This window comes from Antechinus flavipes, chromosome 1, assembly GCF_016432865.1.
Source record: "Antechinus flavipes isolate AdamAnt ecotype Samford, QLD, Australia chromosome 1, AdamAnt_v2, whole genome shotgun sequence".
Classification (NCBI taxonomy): domain Eukaryota; kingdom Metazoa; phylum Chordata; class Mammalia; order Dasyuromorphia; family Dasyuridae; genus Antechinus; species Antechinus flavipes.
This window is the reverse complement of record NC_067398.1, coordinates 557,913,139-557,938,751: the sequence shown is the minus strand read 5'-3', so window position 1 is coordinate 557,938,751 and position 25,613 is coordinate 557,913,139. Positions and strand designations below refer to the sequence as shown.

Here is a 25,613-nt window from a genome sequence, read left to right as displayed (position 1 = left end):
ACAACCAGCTTAAGAAGTAATATAAGTATTATATTTCTACAATTAAGGAAACTGAGATTCAGAAAAATTAAGTGATTTGCTCAAGGAGAGTGGACAGTTCAGGCTTGAATCAGTCTTTCTGATTTCAATTCCACTGCTTTTTTCACTAAATTATGTTGCCCATAAAAAAAATAATAATGAATATGAAAAGACAGAAACAGTGAAAACAACAATCAGCTAAGTGATTTTCCAAAGTGGACTAATATAACAACAATAACAATAGTCACTTAAATGATTTAGGGTTTACTCAAAAGAGTTACCTAATTTTTATTCATATCAAAGTAATTTAAAATATTAGCTGTCACATTTCTATTATAATCACACAACTATAATTTTATTAAAACTCCTGGACAATTAAAATTTGGATTATACTAGGTTAGAATATTCCCACACAAATGCACTAGGGAAGGGGAAATTTGTGCACCACCTACATTTCCCCTGAGAATGGTAATATATTCATAAGAGTCAAATGATTTTAAAAGATGCCTGTAATTCCCATTTGGTCATTATTCTTGTTGCCAGCATACAAAAATCCAATGTTGTATTAGTGGCAATTTTCTAGACATAAGTCAAGTAACTAGAGAATGTGCATTATTGTTTTCCTAAATATCAATTGTGGGAAACACTATTTTGTAAGAATGACGTTTATCATAATTCATTTCCCACAGAATTCCACAAATTGTCTTAACATAAAAGGATTCATGATTAATGCTAATATTTTATTTTATCTCATGAACTACTCCTATCTTTGTTGTGTATATAAAGTGAATCAAAATATGGAAGGCAGTGAATAACAGTTGTCAGTTTTAAAGTTGGGGTCAATCTTGTTTTGCATATATTAATCTGGGACAGTCTGAAATAATGTAGACTAATAATCCAATTTTCATACTTGAATAAATGTATTTTGGAATCCTCCTGCCAAGCCATGGTTTCAAAAGAACCATGGAAATAGCTATTGACCAAACCTTAAAAAGTCCTTCAATGATATTTCAATCATCATTTACAAATCTTTAAAATTAGAAGTAAATACTTAAGTATATTTTATAAATCAGTCAGTAAAGTATCTATTAAGGAAAAGAAGGCAAGAAATAAAAAATTTACTGATCTGGAAAGAGACAACAAATTGAAAGATTAAGAATGGATGGCAGAAGAGATGGCGCACTGGAATTTCTATTAACTATAAACTACATAATCAATCTCAATGTGGAATATACATTCTATCTTTCACACTTTAACAGAGGAAGACAGATTGATTCTGAAATTGTATGCAAAGTTGTTTGTGTGAGGCAATTGGAGTTGTGATTTGCCCAGGGTCACACACCTAGGCAGTGTTAAGTGTCTGGGGCTAGGTAATTGTATTCAAATTTGATTCATTGATTCTGAAACTTTTTTATACTATAATTCCTCATGTCATATTTTAATAGTGTTAATCACTACTACTTTTGTGTCTTCTTTCTGAAAACAAAAACCTTGTATATCTCTCCTCTGAGTTATTCTGCCAAATATTTGAAATAATGAAAATTAGAGAAGCTACTCTGAAAATCTGTATCTCATGGATTAATTGGAATTTCCTAACAAAAAGGCTTAACCAGTTCTGTGTATTTTAAATAACTGAGCTTTTTAATAGAAGCATGATTATAAATCCTAGGCTAACAATTCTACTATAATAATTTCTCTAAGAAATAGAGAAAACTATCAAAAGCAGAGAGGCTCTTAAAGTGAAGATTAAGTGTGACTTTTATTATTTCTTAGGATCATCTTTCATTATAGTAGTTTATCTTTGAAACTGTGACAAGTTACTAATCTGAAGAACTATGTAAGTTTTATTATTACTAATTTATAAGACAAAATGATATGCATGTAATGACTACCTTAGTTTTAAAAGCTGACTTGGGAAATTTTATCTATCAGAAATGCAATTTTATGTGACTTTGGCTGCTTTAATAAAAAAAAAATTGGAAATCTTTAGCCAATTACTTGCAATTTCTTTAGCTATGGCTTAGTACTTTACTCAAAATATATAAATCTTCTTGTCAACCATAGAACATTCTATTTTTTTTATCAGCATGTCAGAAAGGAAAAGGAGTTCCTTTCTGGTATTGGAAGAAATACTGCAATTGAAGACATAGGTTTTATACAAAAAGTAATACTGGTTCAGATACAATAGTGAATAACAAATGATAGAAATTGGAGTTATGTTTATACTTTGGACATGGATTAGAATCCCTCATTTACAATCATTTATACAGTAGGTGCTATGTTGGATTCTAGGAATGGTTACAAGGGCAAAAGTCAAGTATAGATAAATCATGAATCTGAGAATGTTATGTTGGAATTTTATATATCTTGAAATTGATAAACAAAACATATAAAATAATAGGGGAGGGAAAACATGTTGAATAGGAGGTTCATTACTTAAGTCTTGAAGAAAGATGGAGATTTCAAGAGGCCAAGGAAAAGTGGGAAGGAGTTTCACATTCAAGGCTTGGAAGACAATGAGTGCAAAGGCACAAAGATATAAAAAAGAGCAAAAAGAAGAGTGGATAATGGTAGGCAAGACACAAAGAGAGAGGTTCAAAAGAGGATGGGTTTCCAAGGAAAGATAATGGTTCTATGTTGGACAAAGGATCACAGGATTATGAATTTAGAGCTAGAAGAGACTCCTCAAATCATCCACTACAAATCCTAATTCCACAAGTAAGGAAACCAAGGCCAATGGAAATTAAATGTCTTGTTCTTTATCATATAGGTAATAAGTAATACATCTAGAATTCAAACCCAGATGCTCTGACTTCTATATAATCTTCTAACTCTTTCCATTGTCCCATACTACCTCTTGTTGAGATACAGAAATATCCAGTTTAAAATGCTAAGTAGGCAACTGGTATGTGAGACTAGAATTTAGGAACAAGATTAGGCCTGAACAAATAGAGCTGAGAGAGATTTGCACAGAGACGACAGTTAAATCATGGAAAGTGATAAACTCCCCAAGTGAGTGTACAGAAAGAGAAGAGGAAGACCCAGGTAGAATCATAGGGTGCATGTGCAATAAGGAGCCATGACCAAATGATGATCCAGCAGAGGAGATTGAATGAGTCATGTAGTCCTTCAACTCAGGATGTTATTAATTTTTCTCAGCCCTCAATTTCCTCTCTGTAAAATGAGGAGGCTGGATTAAGGTAAATTCTAAGATTCCTTTTCAGAACTAAATCCTAAAGCAATCATATGTTAGTAAGACACATTGTGATTACAGGCAAAGTAGTGCTGTTTGAGGCTGTGAAATTCAAGATGTGTACAAATCCTACCTATTCCAATATATTATTTCTATGAGGGCATTGATTAATTTAATAACTTCTTAGTAGCTTACTTGAACAAAAATAATTTATCTTGATATTATATAAAATCTCCAGGAAAGTCCTATCCCAATGTCTCATCTGGTTTAGCAGACAAATAATTTTGAAATGCTAAATGAGGAAGATGCAAAATCTAAGGCAGAAGCGGGAAACCTTTTTTCTGTTAAGGGTTATTTTGGATAAATATCATTTGCAGGCCATACAAAATTATCAACTTAAATAACTCAAGTAGTAGGAGACTGATGTTACCTGTGGTTGCCTTGGTAGGGCCAGACTAAATGATTTCACCAGCCTTATACAGTCATTCTACAAAACCTTCCCTAATTTTTCCATTTAATAATAACTTTTCCTAACCAGATCCCACATGGCATTTTGTTTTAAAACTTAATGATGAACTCCTCGCATATTTTGTAGAATAGTTAAATATGCATGTCATGTTATCTCCAATAAACTGTAGGTTTTGTGACAATAGGGATCATGACTAGCGTATTTCCCCCAGAATTAAATATAGAGTTTTACACAACAGAAGTACTAAATGTCTATTCAATAGTTTTCCTAGAGAATAAAATATGAACTGCACTGTTTTGTTAATAATTTAGTCCCAACCTATCTTTTCAGTCTCACTAGGTATTACTCACCCCTCTTTGGCACTCTGAAATCTGGCCAAACTGGCCTTTTTTCTGTTTTTCATACATGCCAGACTACTTTCAGTCCCTATGCCTTTGCACTGGCCAATGCCATCACCTAGAATGCATTTCTTACTTACCTTCTCAGTCCCTCTTTCTTTTTTTTTAAAGATGTAGCATAGGAGTCATCTTCTACATAAAGCCTTTCCTGATTCCCCCACTACTATTGCTCTTTCAAACTACCATATATATTTTGCATATAATTGTATTTATTCATTATATTTATGTGGCTTATACATTTTTATGTTTACCTGAGTTGTCTCCCATTAGACTGTAAGCTCATTACAAGTAATTCTTTCTACTTATATTTCCTGCACCTAGTACCTAGCATAGATAGGCATTTAATAAATACCTGAATGGCTAACTAAATTAAATTTAGATTTTTCATACCTAGAATTTTGATGCACATGATACATAATCACCACTTTTCCATCCTGGCTTATACATTAGCTGAGAACTATATACTTAGGATATCTATACAACAGTAAACTTAATTTACATACATTTACCTTACATAATATGAAAATCTTTAAAAAGATGACTAACAATGTTGAATTCTGCTATCTGCATTTTCAACAAAAGAGCTGTGAAAATGCTCTTAGGCACTAGGGGCTCCAGTTTATATCCGATTTAGAAATTAATACCCCCTCCCCATTTTTATAACAAAGTATCAGCAAATCAGTAACAACAAATTAGAATCTTGCCTAAAGATATATCATGGGTTACAAAAAAGTTTTTCCACTTATATTTTTTATTAAAAAGAACTGGTCTTTTTTTTTTTTTTATTACTTGATGGTTTCTTAATTCCTCAGTGACTACAAAGTCTAGTTATTCAGGAAATGTTTACTAACTGTGTAACTTGGGATGTGTCACCACTTCCCTGTGCATAAGTCAATCCAGCTGGAAAACTGGTTAGATAGAACAAACTTACTGCAAATAGTATTACTGCTCTGAAAAATACCCTATAGTCACTAAAATACTTTCATCTACTTACCACAACTTGACTTCTGGGGAAATAATACAAAAGGATACATACATAACATGAAAATAATAGAAAACGAACAAGTCACGAACAAAAAAGTAAAAGATTATCTCTAGATATTTTGAAACTGTAACTATGTTATATGAGGAAATAATTCAATTTAAAGTCTAAGAAAATGTTTTGTAAATGTGTTTCCATCCTGTGGGTTAGAGCATCTGAAGTCCTAATTACTTCATATGTTGTCAAGATTTATTAAAGGTGACAACTACAACTTAGTATGCCAAACACAAATCTGTTCTAGTGGGATCACAAAAGAAACTTGTCAATAGATATTATCACAACATCACAAAATTTGAATCTTATTGCTCAATGAAATGATAGGTACAACTTCAATGTAAAACTTCTAACGAGGAAAAGAATGCCTGTTTCATGTTTTAGAAATGGTCTGGATGCTCTCCAGCTTTAAAAAAAATTGGGGCTCAGTATTCTCTAATAAATTAGCTAGGTCTAAAGTAAGTTTTTCACTTCTTCAACATGATACAGTCAGGATTATTATGAGTGAAGAAGGAAGAACAGTTATATTTTGGGAACAGTGGTTTGGAAGATAAAATAACAGTTCAGAAACTAAAATATTTGGCAAAATAAGTTTCTGGATTTCATTCATTAAAAATATACTGAAAATACTATAAAGTATTCTTTATTTCAACATGAAATTTCAAATAAATATATTTCAAATTGAGAAACATTTGATAAAGATATGATTGGCTCAAGACTAATTTAATGTTGCCTTTTATCAGTTTTTTAAATATTTTGTATAAGTAAAAACAATTTTCACCATTAAATTTCAACCATTAAATTTTAGCTTTTAAATTTTAAAGTCATCAGAGGGATTTTCTTCCTATGGGAACTAATTCAAGAGGATGAGCAAAGATACTTAATGATCCTAATGCCCTGCTCTTTGTCCTAATTATCTGATCTATATTTCCAAAGGTAGCATTACAACCTAGAGCTCTTTTCTCCCCACAAAACATAGTGAATTTCACTCTCTAATTGAGGCAAATGTTAACAATGAGACTCAACTTTGATTTAGGAATAACATTTTATTCTTAATCCTTTTATTATTTTATAAAACAAGCAAAAGAAAGAAAATGTGATGCATCATAAATAAGAAATTGTTCATAGCATTATATATCACCTATGATTTTCTAATTCCTTTAGGAAGATTTGTATGGACTGCTAAAAAAAAGGATCTCTAACATAAGCTAATAGATTAGTTAGAAATTTTCTTTGAAATAGTCCACCTTTCAAATTTTTTATCAACTTACAAAATAAGTTTGTCCTATCCACATTTACTTCATTTTCCATCTCTATTCTATTTTCTTTATACTACTCCTTGTGTTGTGAAATAAGAGGGCCCAAATATCTGCTTCTTTCAGAATTCTCTCCTCACATAATCTGATAATTGGATATGACCTTGGAAGTTATCTAGTCCAACCTTTCTACAACATTATGGACTTATAATTGTACAACCTTCCTAGAACTTCAATCCTTTCCCAGGCAATCCCTTTCTTTATTAGGCAACTCAAAAAATTAGTTTCTCCATATATTGAACTGAAATTTTCTTGTAACTTCTAAACAGTGGTCATGCTATCCTCTGGAGAACCACAGAACAAATTGATTGCCATTTTCTATATGATAACCTTTCAAATATTCAAGGATGATAGCTATCATGTTCCAGTATTTTCTCACCTCCAGCTTCAAACATTTTCAATTCTTTCAAATATTCATCTGATAAGGACTTTTGATTTCTTGTCATCTTGGCCACATTTTACTGAAAGTACTCAAGTTTAAAAACTTCCTCTCATCCTTAAAATGTATTACCCAGAAATGATCACATTTTAAATATAGTCTACCCAGAGCATGGATAATTTATTCAAGAAATATTCATTTAATGTCTACTACATGCTGAACAATGTGCTAGACAATGGAGAGGTTATAAAGTTTATGGCCCCTTTTGGAAAACCATCATATCTAGCTGTATGGGACCAGAGCAATATATGTGTGAACAGTACTACTCAGTAAGATATTTTGTATATCCTGTTTCAGTGCCCATATTAAAAGATTCTCTTAAAAAAAAGATAAAAATTTAGGGGAAAAAAAACCGAAACAACATGTTTGCCTCATTTCTATTCTACCTCTCTAATTTCTTTGTTTTTGTTTTTTCTAAATTTTGATGGTTCTTAAAGATGAAAATAATTCTGAAAATTAGAATGGGGCAAGGGGAAGCCAGTAAAACAATAAGAGACTATAAAGTCCAGGCTAACTCTCTGGAGGGCCTCAGGATCAGTCAGAGTCCAGATCAGTCAAAGTCCTAAAACCTTGGTCTTTAGGGAGAGAAGTGAAGGAGGCAGGTAAATTGCCACGCGGCTTGCCAAATATGATCCCAAATTATGGAGTTTGGACTCTCCAGCTTCTCTCCTCCTCATCCTGCAGTCCAGTGACCCTCACTTCTCTCCCTTAGCCCTTCCATTCTTGCCTATGATTACCTCATTACCACACATTCAGCAAGTACCAATGATGAGATGAGGAGAGCCATTACATTACCATATCATCTAAGTATATGCTTACAGAATCATTCTCACATTGAATAGGTAATTAGCCTTAAGTGCTCTGCTGTCTGATTCAAGTACACCTTTTCAGAGTTTCAACTCTCTACCAGAGACCAAGAAATAACAAAACAATATACCGAATGAAAAAACAAAACAGAATGTGAAAAACAACAGATCTGGAGAATAGATCAAGAAGAGAAAAATTTAAGAATAATTGGACTACCTGAAAACTTCAACTGAAAAAAGAACTTTGACACAATAATGCAAGAAATAATCCAAGAAAATGGTCCTGGAGTGATAGAATATTAGGGGACAGTAGAAATATAAAAAAATCCAATGAATAACACCTCAAAGAGATTCTTTGTGGAAAACACATAGGAATATCATTGCCAAATTCTGAAGCGCCTAAATCAAAGAGAAAATTTTGTAAGAGACAAGAAAAAAAAAAAAAACCAATAATATAAAAACACTGGAGCTACAATTAGAACTGTACAAGACATCATCAGCCACAATAAAAGACTATAGGTCTTAGAAACATATATACCGGCAATCAAAAGAACTAGGCTGGCAGTCAAAAATATCAAATTCAGCAAAATTATTCATAATACTGAATTTTTAAAAATGGACATTCAATGAACTTGCAGATTTTCAGGACTTTCTTTTAACCAAATTCAAACTCAATAAAAAACTTAACATATAAGTGCCAATATCAAAGATCAATTTCAAGGAACTTAATATAGACAAATTGTTTTATGTTTTTTATGTGGAAATGTAGAAATCGGCAACTGGGTAGCTCAAAGGAAAGATTGGGGCAGAGTTAAGGTAAAAATAGTAATTATATAATACAAATGAAATATATAAGAAAAATGGACAGAGGCATTAGAGGGTTCATAGTTTTGAAAATTTACATCAGTAATGGGTGAAACAAGCCACACAACATATATACTTTCAACATTTTTATATAATTTTAAGTTGTACTTTTGTAAATAGAGAACAACTAAAAAAGCTATAATTTTCTGAAAATTTCAAAGTAAAAATATAAACTGTTATAAAATGTTTATTTGCTATTGTTTTCAAATATGAATTTAGTTAAGATCTAATTCACATAAGCAAAGAACTGGCCAATAAATGATTCATATCATTATATAATTTAATTATTCAATAAACAATACTTCTATAAGCATGAAATAATTCCTTTTCTGCAAGGAATACACATAAGAAATTTGATGTTTCTGGCCAGCAAGAAAAAATTTACATTTGCATTGTGGTGTTTTTGTTCCATGTTAAATCTTAATTCCTCCTTCACATGAGAAATACCACTTTTAAGGGCAAAGTAGAAAATGCAAAAAGAAAAAAAAGGACCTGATTCTCAGGATATGAGTAAGTTGGCACTCATTTCTTTTTTGGATCTTTTACCTACAGCAAGAATCAGCAAATTCCAGTCACTGCCAATTTTGTTCAACCTGTAAACTGAGTGTAATTTTTATACTTTTAAATACAATAAAACTTTATTTAAAAATGAAAAAAATATTCTCAACTTTCTGGTAGTTTGCTAGACAATTATTTCATTAACTTAATTTTAAAATGACTAAACAACATAGACAGGACACATTTTTGTTAATATTTTCAGTTTATAATGTGATAATATTTTATGTCTAAGATACATATATTCTCTATTCAATTTTACCTGTCTTTGCTCCTGCTCCTTCTGCTGAAGTTTATGGACTAAGTGGCTGGCTGCTTGCACTGTAATAGAATAGAAAATAATTGTCAGTCTGAGTACAGAGAGGCAAATAGAATCCTACAGGTTGAGTTGAAAAAAAATATTAGGTTTCAATTAGTATAAACTTCTTAATTCAAAGAGGGAGATTGAGACCCAGAAGGCTGCTAGATTGGGAATTGAATAAAAAAATGTTAAGGGCTTATTGTAACATCACTATATATTTTGTAAGTACAACAATTTGTTAAGAATATGTGTGCCAGTACTTACAGGAAAACCAATATAAACCCAAAGCAGAAACTTCATTTCTTAAGCATTCTAGAAACCAAGTAGATTACATACCTCAATATTATTACTCAACACACTTTTCAGGATCTAAAAAAATGTAAAATGCCTGATAAGCTAATATTAAAAGAAAATATTTTTCACTCTCTTATTCACATTTCTTTTTCTATTCCACCTGTCACAACTGTAATCTAAGTATATTTTCACACCTCAACTAATAAAAATTTTCAAACTGTTCTCCCCATCTTTGGTCTTTCCCCCTCCAACTGGTCCTGTATCCCATAGCCAGATAAGTCTTATTAATTTCATCAAGTCACAACTGCCAATAGGATCAAATTCAGAGTCCAGCCTATCACTGGAAGACTGCTATCAATTAACTCCACAAGTTTCTAACCACATCCCCCAAACACCTGCCACTCTATTTTGTCTTTTTATACCTAAAACAACTCCCATGATTTTGTTCAAGCTATTTTCTCTCCCTACTAAAAATCCCTTTTCTTCTCCTTTCTAATGGTTACATTTTTCTCAGTGGCTAGCTCAAGGTTCAACTCTGCATAAACTGCTCTTTTAGTAAGGTCATCAAATAAGGACTTGCTACTTATTTTGAACTCCCTTACCACTTAAATACATAGCTGGTATAACATTATATAACAACTATACATCCACTTAAGATTATTTCCCTTATCTTCTACTCAGAGAATAAGCCACTAATGAGAGCATGGCTTGTGACTTCTATTTTTTTCATATCAATTTATTCCCTTTATGCTTTCATATTTAAAATTAAGGAAGTACTTTAAAAGCTTATGACAAAAAAAAAAAAAAAAAAAAAAGCCAAGAAGGAAGGGACATCTAAAAGTACCAGGTTTCAGATTATGTTAAATGGAATTAATCACCAAAATAATTTGGTATTGGTTAAAAAACTGTCAACAGTGAAGCAAGTTACATACACAACACATAAAAGCAAAAGAAGAGAGTAGCCTAGCAGTTGACAGATGTGAAAATGATGGTTTCAGAGCTAAGAACTCATAATTTGATTTTTTTTAAACTTGCTGAAAAAATTGGAAAGAAGTCTGATATATATTGGCTAAGATGAATAATTCACATTATATGCAAAATAAGTTCCAAATTGATATATGACCTAGATATAAATGGTCACATCATAAATAAATTAGAAAGAAATTACCTTTCAAATATATCAAAAAAAATTCATAAACAAAGAAATGCTAAGAAAGGATGATAGGAGGAGAAAAGGACAATTATTAGTTCATAAAAGAAAAATTTTTGACAAATACAAGTGAGAAAAAATTTTTGCAGTAAATTTTTCTGATAAAGCTCCAAGACAAATTAGGAACTAATTCAAATTTATAAGAATAAATTCCTTATTTGATAACTATTCAAAAGATATGAAGAGGCAGCTTTTGACTCTTTAGTATGCTTCCCCTAAGTTTTACTCTTTAGATTTGACTCCACTTTCATCATTTCTTGCCAAGAAAAACTTATCATCTAGAAACTCATCACTACAGAGATTGCTTCAGCTTTATTACACCACATCAATATCCTCAGCTGTCTCTATCCTTCTGTTTGGAAGCTAGAGAGAAGAGCAAAAAAGGCCCAAAACTTCCATTTAAAAAAAGAATCAGACCCTTTATTTCCCCCTAGTTCCTCTAATTGGATTGGATTCTATCATCATCATGAGTCTCCCACATAATTTCTTCTGACTCCCTCCTTTTCAGTTTCCTTTTGTGTGTTTGTTTTCCTAGTACAAGCTCTTTGAAAGCAGAAATTATGTTTCTTTTGCCTACTGTATCCCTAGCACTTAGCACAATGCTTGACACACAGTAGGAGCTTCATAAATGTAAATTGTATTTTTCAAGGGAAGAAATTCAAGCTATCAATAATAATTCTATCAAAATGCTATAGAATCACTAATAATTATAGAGAAATAGAAATTAAGATGACCCTGAGGTTTTATCTCATACCCAACAGATTAGAAATATTGACAAAATGGGAAAAATAACAAATGCTAGGCAAGTTTTGGTAAAACAGGAACAGTAATGCATTACTAGTAAAACTGAATTTGGTCAACCTCTTCTGGAAAACGATTTAGAACCATACTCAAAATAGTCAATAAACATTTATTAAGAGCCAACCATTAGCCAGACACTGTGCAAAGCAGTGGAGATTAATACAAGAGGAAAATCAAAAACAAAAAACCCAGTCTTTATCTTCAAAGAGCTTACAGTCTCATGAGAAAGATATTAAACTGTGCATATCTTTTGACTCAACATTAACACCACCAAGTCAATACCCTCAAAGAAATAAAAAAGAGGGTAAAAATCATTATGTAAAATATAGTTTATATATAGTATCAGCTCTTTTTATAGTGCTAAAGAACTAGAAACTAAGGAAATGTTCATCAGTTGGAGAATGGTTAAACGTAGTACAGTATATGAATGTAATATAATACTACTATTGTAACAAATGATTAGGTAGATGGTTTCTTGGGTAAATTTGTATGAAATGATTCAGAGTAAAGTATGCAGAACAAGGAGAGGAATTTACATTATGACACTGTAAAACTGAACAACTGTGAAGGACTTACAACTTTTAATTAATGCAATGACCAACACATTTCCAGAGGACTGATGATGAAGAATTCTATCTACCTCTACTAAAACAGGTCATGGACTAGATATGCAGAATGGACATGTATTTTTGAATATGGCCAACATGGGAATTTATTTTGCTTGACTATTTATTCACATTTGCAACATTTTGGTTTTTTCTCTTTTTCCAATTTTGAAAAAACAATGTAAATCCCTCTGTAATGTAAAGAAGTAGCAGAGCATCCAAGTTAAGGAAGATTTCTTTGTAAATGATAAAGTCTTCCAAATATTCCTGTTTGTGAAAATTATCTCATTTTATCCTTTCAACAGTCCTGAAGGGTAGTATTATTCATTTTACAGATAAAGAAATTGACAGAGATTAAATCAGGGTCACAGAATAATAAATATTTAACTTTTCCTTTCCCTCCTTCAAAGCAAAAAAGATAGAAGAAAATCTATCAACATATAAGAAGGATTGCTTTAGAAGGATTTATAGGATGATATGGACAAAAGTCACAGATTGAAGAGTGGGTTGAGTTGCAATCTGTACCACTGAAGGAAGTACTCATACCAAAGACAAACATAAAGTGGTTATAAAATTCATAAATGACAACAAATTGAGAGGGATAATAATGGCATTGGATGACAAAAGACTCTAAAGCATTTAGGCAGTCTAAAATAAAGGACCAAAACTAAAAAAAGTTAAATTTAAAAGAGATGATTGCAAAGTCCTAAGCTGTGTTTTGTATACAGAACAGGTGAAACAAAGCTAAATAACAGTTTACATGAAAAACAACTTCCTGTTTGCTAATAACATTGTGTTGTAGCAAGTATTGGAATATTAAAGACATTTTTGGAAGAGGCAAATAAATGGAACAGTGTATAGAATACTGGATCTGAAGTCAGGAACACCTAAGGTCCCAAATGACCTCAAATACTTATTATTCTGTAATCCTGACAAGTCATTTAGCCTCTGTCAATTTCTTTATCTGTAAAATGGATGATACTACCCTTCAGGACTGTTGAAAGGATAAAATGAGATAATTTTCACAAACAGGAATATTTGGAGGACTTTACCATTTACAAAGAAATTTTCCTTAACTTGGATGCTCTGCTGAATTTTTACATAACAGAGGTGAACATATTTGGTGAACATATGCCCCTGTTTTATGACTTACTTAATAATTATAGGTTATCAAAGTTATTTGTTACCATATTTTGCAGGAAATTCTGAATCATTTCCTCAAATGGATGATATGTAGTGAATTAAAAGACAGCTTTTAAGTCAGTGTTTTACTCTACTGAAGCAAATGCTTTTTTTTTTATTATTATCAACAATAGCACAGTAGAATCTAACAGGCTCCACAGACTTCAGTTAACTGCAAACACAAAGTGGCATATTGTTTATAAAGCTCTGTTTTCTACTATTTTCATTGAAGACACGCTTGATTTGACTGTAGACTTTCCTCATAAATACTTTATATACATGGGAAAGGTAATACCTGATAGTTATTAATGTTTCTTGATTTCTAGAATTAGAAAGGCCCACATTTTTTCCCCAAACATTTAGTTTTTCTTTCCTTCATATAACTGGTGAATGCTTGACGTCTTCACAATTGTCTCTTCTTATATGTAGACAAGAATCAGAGTTAATAAATATTTGTTAATTCTATACTATGTGTTCTGCATGGTGTTAAGTGCTAGAATGATATTAGAATAGTCCCCTTTCCCTTAAGGATTTCATAATTTTATAATGGAAAACAATATATAAAGACTGAAAAGTGAGAGGGGGGTCAAGATAAAGGGAGTATCCAATGATGAGAAGCAGCTGGGATAGGAAATGATTTGAGGATTGAGTCATAAGGTTGATTTCATCTTGTGGAATGATGAGTTTCTGGAGATCATAAATTCCAAAAGAATACAGGTTGGGAAATGATAAGGTAATGTCTTGGACACCTTCCTTAAGTGGGAGAAGCTCTTCAATATCTACCTTCCACCCTCTCCAATTGGAGAGAAGGAAGGGCCCGTGGGCAAGGTGGAATGAGGACATGATAGTCTCCAAGCTTATCTTCTTACAAAATTATGAGTTTCTGGAAAATAAGGAGTCTAGGAGAAGAGAAATGATCTCCTCCATGAATAGCTGGTTTAATGCCACCATTTTTGAGTTCTTTTCTCTCTACAGTATTAAGTCTACCTCCTCCACAAACATTTCCAGGAACTGAGTCTAAATGGAATAGCTTTATTATCCTTTACAGTTAGATGGCACAGTGAATAGAGCTTCAGCCTTGGAGTCAGGATGGCCTGAGTTCAAATTCAGCCTCAGATATTTGACAACTTAGTTGTGTAACTCGGGGCAAGTTACTTAACCCCAACTGCCTTGCAAAAACAAAAGTTTTCTGCCAAATTTTGTATAAACTGGTCTTATATGTCATTGTTTCATGATGCATTATCTTTCAAGATCTTCCACTATTGTCCAACATAAGAATTCACAAGCAAATTTATTTCCTAAATTGACACTTTCCTTGGCTGCCTTATTTCACTTCTTGGCAAGTGTTTGCCAATTAAAGTACTTTTGGGGGGTTCTTAAGGCCTCTTATGGCAAATCATTTATACCAATTAAATGTAGGTATAAAATTACTGTTGTCTGTAACTACCTTTTTGTCTATCATCCATTTCCTATGTCTCATCATTAAAAACCAGTTAAATTAGGTCAAGATGGTGTTTTAGAATTATAAGCTATATCTTTTCCTAATTTTTAATTTTTTCTTTTAGTTTTATCTTGGTGTTGCTTTTGCATCTTTTGTCATCAAAACTCATTATTATACTCTTAGTTTGATGTCATTTACAAATTTAGTAACCACTTGATGTTCCCATCTATTCCACTGTAGTGATTGAAATCACCAAATATCATATAGTATGTTGATTTAATTTGGAGAGTATTATTGAGTTTTTCATAGGATTTCTATACTTCTTCATTCTCTACAACAGATGCTGTAGCATAAGCTGCGATTATTTTTCATATATTTACAATACTAAAGGGGTTATAGGAAGATAACCTATGCACTATGCACCAATGCACTACGAGTAAACTTCTGAACTAGGATTCTCAATCTGAATATCACTTTGAATATCAATTTGGAATAAACTGTTTTATATCATTTGGCAGAGCAATCCCAATGCTGGCCATATATTTCAGGGAAATCAAAGAAAGAAATGAGGTTTTAATAACACCAAAATATTCACAGTATTATAGTGCCAGCAAAGAACCAGAAACAAAGTGGGTGCCTACATATTAAGGAAAGATTATATAAACTATAGTTTATGAATATATTATTGTGCAATAAAGAATCATAAATAGAAGTATGAAATGGTATAAATCAGAGCCAAAATATGTAGCCTGGCTACATAGTGTAAACAAAAAGAGAAGTAAAAGAAAACCAAACTTTAAGTGACTGATAAACCAGTAATGGCCATTGGAAAGAAAAAGAAACATTCTCCCCCCCTCCCCCCATACCTTCCCTAGCAGAGAAACAAAGGATTTCAAGAACAGTATTGCATACACTGTCAAATATAATCACTCTAATAGGTTGTTTTTAAAAAATACTTTTTGCTGTTAAAAATAAAAGGGAAAGGAGAGAGAAGTATTAACTAGAAATGAAACTGATGAAAAAATAAAGGACTTTAATAAAAAACACATTTTAAAATAACAGTCTCAAGTTCTTTCAGAACTACTAAAAACATAATAAACATGTCAATTATAGTTTCACCACTTCATTCAAGCATGACAGAAAATGATAGATATAAATAAAAGGGCCACTAATATTACAAACAAGAATCATAAAAACATTAGATGGTATCTTGATAGATCTATAATAGACAAACTTGCAAGATTTTATACAATTTTCTGTTCAGTCAGTGGACAAATAATAAAATTTGACATTTGGGTACAATATTATTTTTAAGAGTCAAACTTTATAATCATCATATATCTTTCAAATAGCAGGTTGCAATTTGATTTTAACTAAACATATCTTAATTTTATAAAAAACTGCATCTGGAATATAGGTAGATTATTATCTCCATTAGCCCTCCATGACCTATGGTAGAACAGGAACTAGAAAAGAAAAAGTTTTTTGGCACCTGTTGAAACACTACTTGCCTTCATCAGGAAAACAGTTTAGAAAGCCACCCATTGGTAATAAGGAAGCCCAATGTTCCCAACAGATGTTGGAACATTAATTATTAATTTCCTAACTTCTGTGTTTTAATTCTAAATATTCCATTAAGTTTCTAGTCCAGGAAATACATTTATAACCTGGACTATGAATTATCAAAGTTGTTGTTCCACTTTGTTTTGAAATTCCATCTTCATGACAGGAATTCTTGTCTTTTTTGTGTCATATACTCCTTTCCCAGCCTTGTAAAAACCTAATGACCTCTTCTCAGAACATTTTTAAATAATAAAGGAAACCAATCATATGTTATAAAAATACCCAAAATAACAAATTTGTGATAAAATAATATATCTAGACCATATGTGCTCTTGTAGCCAAAGTAATTTTAGATTACTGATGAATTTAAATGATATTTTTGATATCTCTGCTCTGATATTTGAAAATACCTATGATAATTATTGGTGACAAAGTCACAGGGTATTCAATCAATAAACATTTACTAAGCACTTACTGTGTGCCAGACAATGTAGTAATCCTTGTGGATGCAAAAAAGGCAAAAAAAAATTAGTCTATATTTTCAAAGATTTCACAATCTAATGGGGGAGACAAGCAAACAAATATATACCACCAAACTATACATAGGATAATTGCACTAAAAGTAAAGAAGGATTGGGATAGAAGATGGGGTTTTAATTAGAACTTAAAGGAAGTCAGGAAAATCATTAGATAGAAATAGAGGATATGTTAGGCATGGGAACAGGTATAAATAATACCCAGAGCTGACAGACTAAGAGGGCAGAGGGGGAGAATGGGGGCAGCTAGGTTATAAAGGAGTTTAAAGGGCAAATCATTATGGAGGCAACAGGGAGCCTCTGGAATTTAAGTAAAAAGGATACATTTCTGAATCTGCACTTTAGGAAAATCACTTGGATGACTGAATGGAGGATGGACTGGAGTGAGAAGAGATTTGAAGCAAGAAGACTGACCAGCGGGCTACTGCAATAGTGCGCGCATGAGATGATGAAGGCCTTCACCAGAGTATTGTTAGTGTCAAAGGAAACAAGGGGGCATATTTGAGAGATGTTGCAAAGATCAATTTGATAGGCCTTGGTAGCAGATAGGCTATGGAAAGTGAGAGATATCTAAGAATTCAGGATGATTGCTAGAGATGAGTACCTGAAGGACTGAGAGAGTAGTGCTGGCCTTTACAGTTGTAACAAAGTTAGGAGAGACAAATGTTTGGGGGAAAAGATAATGAATTCACTTTTAGACATTTTAGAGCTTAAGATATCAACAGAACTTTATTTGAAATGTCTGAAAGGTATTTGGAGATGTGAAACAGAGGGAAGAGGTCAAGATAGGCAGATCTGAGATTCCTTAGATAGAGATGATAATTAAATCAGTGGGAGCTGATGAAATCACCAAGTGAAGTAGTATAGGAGAAAAACCTATAGGACAGAAAGCTATAGCACACGTTAGCTAGGAAGCATGACCCCGATGAAGATGCAACAAAGGAGACTGAGGAGTATGCAAATAGACAAGAAAATCAAGAACACACTGACAGAGTAGTGTCAACAGTGTCAAAGGCTACAGAGATATCAAAGACAGTAAGAGCTGAGAAAAGATCATTGGATTTAACAATTAAGATCACTGATAATTTTGGAAAAAGCAGTTTTGGTGGAATGCTGAGTCTGGAAGCTATACTATAAGGGGTTAAGAAGAGAGTGAGAAGAGAGGAAATGGAGGCACCTGTTGTAGATGGCTTTCTCAAGGAGTTCAATCACAATGGGCAGTTGGGATAGAGAATGATGGCTAGGAGATGCAGTGGATAGAACACCAAGCCTGCAGTCAGGACCTGCATTTAAATCTAGCCTCACACATTTACTAGCTTTATGACCTTCTTTGCCTCAATTCCTCATTTGTAAAATGAGCTGAAAATGGCAAAATACTCCAGTATCTTTGCTTAAAAAAAAAAGCCAAATGGAGTTATGAAGGGTCAAACATGACCAAAACAACTGAGCAACACAATAGTTAAAGATGCAACTATTGGGTGAAAAAAATTTGAAGATAAAGGAGACATGACTGTTTGTAGGCAGTAGGAAAGGCATTAAACAGTAAGATTCTGAAGATAAGTGAGTGGGGACTACAGAAGAGGCAATCTGTTAGAAGAGATATGGGATACAATGGGATCAGCCTTGGGAGGAAGAAGACTACTCCTTTATTCTTGAGACAAAGTTGAAGAGAAAATGGCAAAAGACATATGAATAACATGAGTCAGTGACATAGGGGAAAAAAAGGGTTCAAGGTAGCCCCAAATTTTCTGTAAAATTTGAGGAAAGGTTAGCAGGTGAAAAAGTGTTGGAAAGGAGAACCATTAGTGTTTTAAGAAGGGATGAAAAGGTTTGAAAACTTTCGTGGAGACTGGGATGATCAGAATGATTGTGGGATTATTTTCTTTACCTCTGTTCAGTAACATGGGCATAGGAATAATGTCAGCAGACAGTAGGAGTAATCCAAAGTTTGACAGGGCACAAGTAGCAATATGGTAAGGGGGCCAGAGACTCAAGAGACAAGGTTCACCAAAAGGAGCTAAAACGAGGAAAAAGTAGCAAAAGCAAAGAAGGCCTGTGAGAAAACTGAGGGGTTTAAGGCGTTATATTAAATGTGGCATCTAGAAAGGGAAGGCAAAGGAAAATTGGAAAATCAATTACAGTTAGCTAAGAAGATTTCAGAATTCTTGAACATAGAGGTAGTAACACATATGTGGGTGATGACAAGATCAAGGATATGGCTATCTTTGTCTGTGGCTAAGGTAGTTTGGAAGAATAGCTCATGAAATATGAGTTGGTTAAAGAAATGAGTGTTAGGATATTTGAGGGAGAATCAATATGAAGTCCACAAACAAGAACACAGGAACTAGGAGAGAAGAAAAATTGGGAACCAGGTCCCAAACTCATTGACAAAGGAAGGAGAGTAACTTATAGACATCTGCTTACCAAAATTTTAACTGGATGATAGATACAGACCTCAAAGGATGAAAGAGGTTGCTGAGTGATAGAGGCAAGGGATGAATACTATAGTAGTAATGGGGAGGCAGAGCCAATCAGTTCTCCCTCCAAATATTTTAAAATAATGACTAAACAAACTTTAGAGCATCAGAACCCACAAAAAATGAAGTAGATCAATTGTCCAGTTGATGGAGGCTTAGAAAATCTGAAGGAAGGGTCTGTTGTGCAGGAATGGGTCTGGAGCATAATCACAGTGGCAGGTTGGATCAACACAGCCCAGCCCCAGCAAACCAGGAACAAGCCTCCAAATTGGTGGCTGTGGCAGTGATTTCCAGAACTCTCAGCCCACAGAAGCCAAAGACAAGTCAGCAGGAAAGATTTAGTGTACTAGGGGTGTGGGAGGAGTCCCAGCCCAGGATTGGGCTTTGGGAGTCACTGAATCAACAGTGGCAGAAGCAGCACTGTGGCAATGACAGCATCTGGAGATCTCAGGACACAGGAAGGCAGGACTGGAACAGTGGGTCAAAGAGAGACTGCAGGGGACACTTTGCTAGTACTGAGGCAGGATTCTGTTGCTGAACAAGCATTCTAAAGGACATAGTGTAAGGCACAGACGGCAAGTGGTTATAACTTTGGGATGGAAGGATTGAAGGGGGATGGGAATAAGGAATCAGGTGTTGGGGGATAGGGAATGGGAGTTTGGATGATAATCTATAAAGGTTCGGAATCACTGGGATGTACAAGGTATGACAGGTATGAGGAGAAATGTTTTTCACTGAGTGGAAGGCACCACTTTTTTTTCTAGGAGGCTGGAGACCAGGTTGAAAGCAAGCGTAGTATGAGATAAAAAGCATACAATCAAATGATCATTTCATTATTCCTATTCTCTTTGAAGAGTAGGCAGGAAATGATTCAGCAGGAGATAATAGAAATCAAACCTGAACAGAAGAAGGAACTCCCATTCCCCAATGACTTTCTCCTTCCTCTTTTCTCAAAGGACAGGCACAGCAAAAGATGGAATCTCCAAAGTCAAAAAAAAAGGTTGATCCTCTTTGTACTGAGGCTCTCTGATCAGATCAGGATGGTAAGAGGAGGTGGAAGTTGCCTCAAGCTGACAAAGATGGACGTTGCTTGACTGATATCTAGAGAAGCCTTCCTTCAGGAGACATATGCAGCAGGAGAAAGAAGGCACAGTCAAAGATCAAAGCAAGGTCTTATTCCTTTTCTCACCTGAGACTGGAGGGATGAGTTACAGTGGGGAGAGGAGAAATAGCAGGAAATGAAAATTTCATAGATGCAGGGAGACGTTGCTTCAAGGCTGATGGAAGTTGGCCTGGCCATTGCCAGTTTCTCTCACAGGATATGCATGCATAGCGATATATGGAGAATATGGTCAAATTCCTTTTTAATACTGCTAATTCTATTAGAGTTTATTGCCTAAATTCATAATAGAAGAAAATGATATATTTCAGCTTAAGTTTGATGAAAATAAAGATATGATTTTCCCCATCCAAGTTCATGAGACTCCCTAAAACTTGCTCACATATGGACATGTACTACAGATTAAGAATTTTTGGCTTAAGATGTTGAACATGAAATCAGAATTGCCACTACTCCTAACTAAATATATTAGTATATTTTAAATGTGCCATTATTGCCACATTAAAATAGTTCTGATTATTTGCATCCAGAAACTTGTGATTTCATTGGCATAATTTCATTGCATAACTAGACATTTATGATTTCATCCAGTCTTCAAAACCCCTCCCATTAATGCAGATTAATGACTTCTCTATAATGTATAGTTTTAGAGTTATCTTAGGGCAACAAGAAGTGAAATCACACGCTCACAGTCATAGAGCAAGTATATGTCAAACATGTCTTCAAACCACGTTTTTACCAACTCCAAAGCTCAAACTCTCTTCCTTACAAATATAGTCAAAAGAAGAATACTACATAGAATTTCCACATCTAAAATATATATGTAATCCATTTTTCAAACCTGAAGAATTTATGTTAGACTTTCCTCAAAGAGGGAGAGAATGATAACTCACTGCATGTCTGGGTGAAGAATTAAATTGTAGGAGAGCACTAGAGAAATAAGACATTCCTTATTTCTCTTGTGAGAAAGAACAAGAATGGTTCAAACTCTCTTGGGAGAATCATCTTTGCTGATGATTCTCAAATCTATTTATTCTGCCCTATATCTCTACAGACCTCCAATCTCCAATGTTCAATGCCCTTTCAGATATCTCAAACTGGATGTCCAGTAGACATCTTAAACTCAACATGTCCTAAACTGAACCCATTATGTTCTCCCTGAACTATTCCTCTCTCTTATAGATACCATCCTTCTAGTCCTTCAGAACTGCAACCTAGGAATCATCTTCTACTCTTCTTTGTCTCTTACTCTCATATCCAATCTGCTGCCAAAGCTTGTCACCTTTGCAGCATTTCTCAAATAAATCCCTCTTTCTCCTATGACACCGACAGTATGCTAGTGTAGGACTATCAGCTTTAAGTGTCTCTTCACACCAAACTTCCTCCATTTAACCACTAGTAATTTTCAATTACTGGTAATTACAATTACAATTGACAATGTCATAATGTCATCCTCTTATTCAATATTCTCTCTTGGCTCCCTACTGTCTCCAGGATCAAATATGAAATATTCTATTATATCTTCTGATATCTTACTTTCTACCAAGTATTCTCCAATCCAGTGATATGAACTCACTGTTTCATGAACGAGATATCGCTCTTGACAGGGCATTTTCTCGGGCTGTCTTCCATTCCCCAAATGCTGTGCCTACTGAACTTCCTAGTTTCCTTTAAATCTCAAATAAAATCCTACTCTCTATAGAAAACCTTACTCAACCCCTCTTAATTCCAATACTTTCCCTCTAGGAGGCTGGAGATCAGATTGAAGGCAAGTAAGCATACATAGTGTGAGATGGAAAGCACATGATCAAATGATTTTTCATTACTTCTATGATTAAATAGGAAATGATTAAGCAGGAGATAGGAGTCAGGCCTGCACAGAAGAAGGAACTCCCAATCCCCTTGACTTTCTTCTTCCTTTTCTCTCAAAGGAAAGGCACAGCAGGAGATGGAATGCCGAGGTCAAAAGCAAAGTTATTTTCTGTTTATCTTATACCTACTCTCCTATCCTATACAACACTCTCTCTCCATATATACATCTATATGTGCACACACACAAATATAAACACATATGTATATTTGCATGTTGCTTCTTTCATTAAGCACCTTAAGAGCAAGGATGATCTTTTGTCTTTTTCTGCAACATTAGTGCTTAGCACGGTAACTTACACATAGTTGGTACTTAATAAATGCTGATTAACTGACTGACTGATTCCAGACATGTGGAATAGATTCTGGAAAGCAGAAATATAAGGATGAAACACGTGGATGAGACCAGGGTGTTTTTAATAAGTTGATTTGAATAAGATAACCTCACCCCCATTTTAGAACTCATTGATATGTAATTCATTCATAAATAATTTCCAGTATATTCCAATCTGTATCATTTTCTGATTTCTATTTGCTTTCTGCTTTGATGAGCTTGCCCACTCTTCATTATCTGGAGTGATTATTTGTGCATTTGAAAAGCATTTGAAAAGGAGTTAAACCTGTGGTTATAACTTATAAGTTTCCCGTTAATGGCTTTGTTGCTTTTGAACTTAAAAATTCATTCTCTGTGAGCCAAAATATGGTGGGATGTGGCTGGCATATAGATATATCTCTGGAATTTTGTCCATTCTTCTCCAAGGAAAACTTTGGTCATAAGGCTGGCCACATTGTTTTCCTTTTAGAAATGGGAAAGGGGAGGAAAAAAAACAAACTAAAATTGTATCTCTCTGCCCTAATCTTACTTCCTAAATCTTGCTAGTACAGAACAATTAAATCTTTAAAGTTCAGAAGATAAAAAGCTCCTAGTTTCCCTGGTTGCACTCTCTTAAAGATAGATGGGTAAACCTAGACTCAACATGCAGACTCAACTCCTTACTAATTATATAAATGAACATCATTGACAGTGAATACATAGTAAACTCATTTTTACAAGCATAGAACAAATAAAAATCAGAGAAGTTATACAAATTAGGAGTAAATGAGTTCTCCCAAAAGGAGTGAGATATCTCAGTTCAAATAAAAGAAATTCTAGTCTTATCCAAAAAAAATTTTATTACTAGAGTAGTCTCTAGGGAGACACTATTCCCTTGCCACCATGGTTTAAGATAGGTTTTTGACTGTTTTTTTCCCCCAACACAGCTGTAGAACATCTCCAATTTTTACCTTAACTAAAACCCTGACTAGTCTGAAAGTTCTGACATATGAATAGAGACATTATGATTCTGATTTGCTCTCATGTTATTGGGCTCCCCCATTGTTATAAATAATTTTCATTCAAAGAATAAACAAAATAAATGATATAACATGCTTTATTCTCTTCTTGACAAAAATAAATCTGTAACATTGTATAATGGAAAAATTATGACAGATAAAAGAAAAAATTTTTTTAAAAATGTGCAAAATCTAAAATTCACCACCAATACTCGTACATCTTTGTGATACAATATTCTTACTCTTTACCTTTAATAAAAGTCTTCCTTTCCTCTTTTGAGACAGAATCGAAAGTAAAGAATGTAAGACCCCAAAAAGAAAATACTAGGCCATAAATGTTAACATTACATTCCTCAAAAATTAATTCAAAAGACAAAAAGTTGCTAGCTTACATCTTTGGAGAACCTGGCTCAGGTGGTCCTGCATTGTTTCTTTACATTTAGGAAGAATCTGTTCATTAGTTTCTTGGATTACATTCTTCAAATTCTCAAGAACTCTCACTTCTCGGAGGCCCCGTTTTTCCTATTCAGAAATGAAAAGATAAGTTACTATTATATAAATTGTTTCAAATTTTTAGAACAGGGGTTCTTAATCTCTGGTTCATGATCTTTAAAAAAAAAAAAAAAAACTACTTCAGTATGAACCCTCAAAAAAATAAGGTCAAAGGGTCTTGATCTTTTTTCTATCACACATCCTTTGGCATTCTGGTGAAGATTATTAGACTCCTCAGAAAATGTTTTTTGAGTGCATAAAAATAGGAGTCCAGATCAAGACCTTTAGACCTTGTTTTTTGAGGATTCATACACTCTTCTTTTTAGTTACTTGGATTTATTCTGTATTTATATTTTTGTATATATGTGTATGTAATCTCCATGATGAAATGTAAGTATCTTTTGAACAGACTATTTTACTTCATATGTTGTTTAAAATAAGCTTCCTTTTTGTCTAAATATAAAAGATGATAAGAGTTTTAATTTATTGGAAATGAGTAGCTTCCAAAAACATGATTTTACTAATCTAAATATTCATTCTAAGCTATAAGTAATTAGAGTAAGCAGAAGGTAAGGAACACTTGCATTCTGATTTTTGTAGATTAATTATTTAAGTAGGAAGAGAATTAATGTCTTCTCAACTATAAGACAATAAGGAATCTCAGAGGACCAAGTCAGTTCTCATTAAAGGGTATTCATTGTAGTAGAACTTGAAATCCTACTCTTTTTCAGCTGCCCCTTAACATATACTCATGAATTCATTCATTCAGTATTACCAAGTGTTTTACTATATTCAAAGGATTGTGATAGGCAATATGTTAAATACAAAGATAAAGAACATACAATTCCTTTTCATATACTCCCCAACTCAATAAACTCAGGGACAAACTAGTTTATTTTGCCCAGTCCTTGAAAATGTTTCATCTTCACATGCCATCCAATCAGCCACCCATCTGCTTGCTAGGACATGTGGGCATCTTCAATTTAACACCATGCGTTCAACCTTTCACTCTTTCAGTATTCAAACCAAGAGTAATGCTACTTCTGAAAAGGGTGTGTGTGTCAACTGCCTGCTCTATGGCTCCATTTATCATCCAGGTAAATCCCCAAGGCAAAACTCTCTTCCTTGACCATTGCTTCCCTACATACTATCTTCTCTGATTAAAATGCAAACTACTTGAAGACAAGATCCATTTCATTTTTATATTTATTTTCCCAATGCCGGCTACACAGTAAATGCTTACCAAATGTTTTTTATACTTTCATTCCTTATGGCCTCTAAGTCAAAAACAACTCC

The 25,613-nt window shown here is 33.5% G+C and overlaps 1 protein-coding gene across 1 annotated transcript in view; it reads right to left on the bottom strand.

The window, feature by feature from the left end:
• The window catches only part of BLOC1S5 (biogenesis of lysosomal organelles complex 1 subunit 5), a 57,916-nt gene that overhangs the window by 19,477 nt on the left and 12,826 nt on the right, over window positions 1–25,613 (bottom strand). Inside the window, exons 3-4 of the mRNA XM_051970716.1 lie at window positions 24,218–24,347; window positions 9,357–9,415 (exon numbers count right to left, since the gene is read on the bottom strand). Of these exons, the coding sequence (XP_051826676.1) occupies window positions 9,357–9,415; window positions 24,218–24,347 (189 nt within the window). The remainder of the gene's footprint in view (window positions 1–9,356; window positions 9,416–24,217; window positions 24,348–25,613) is intronic.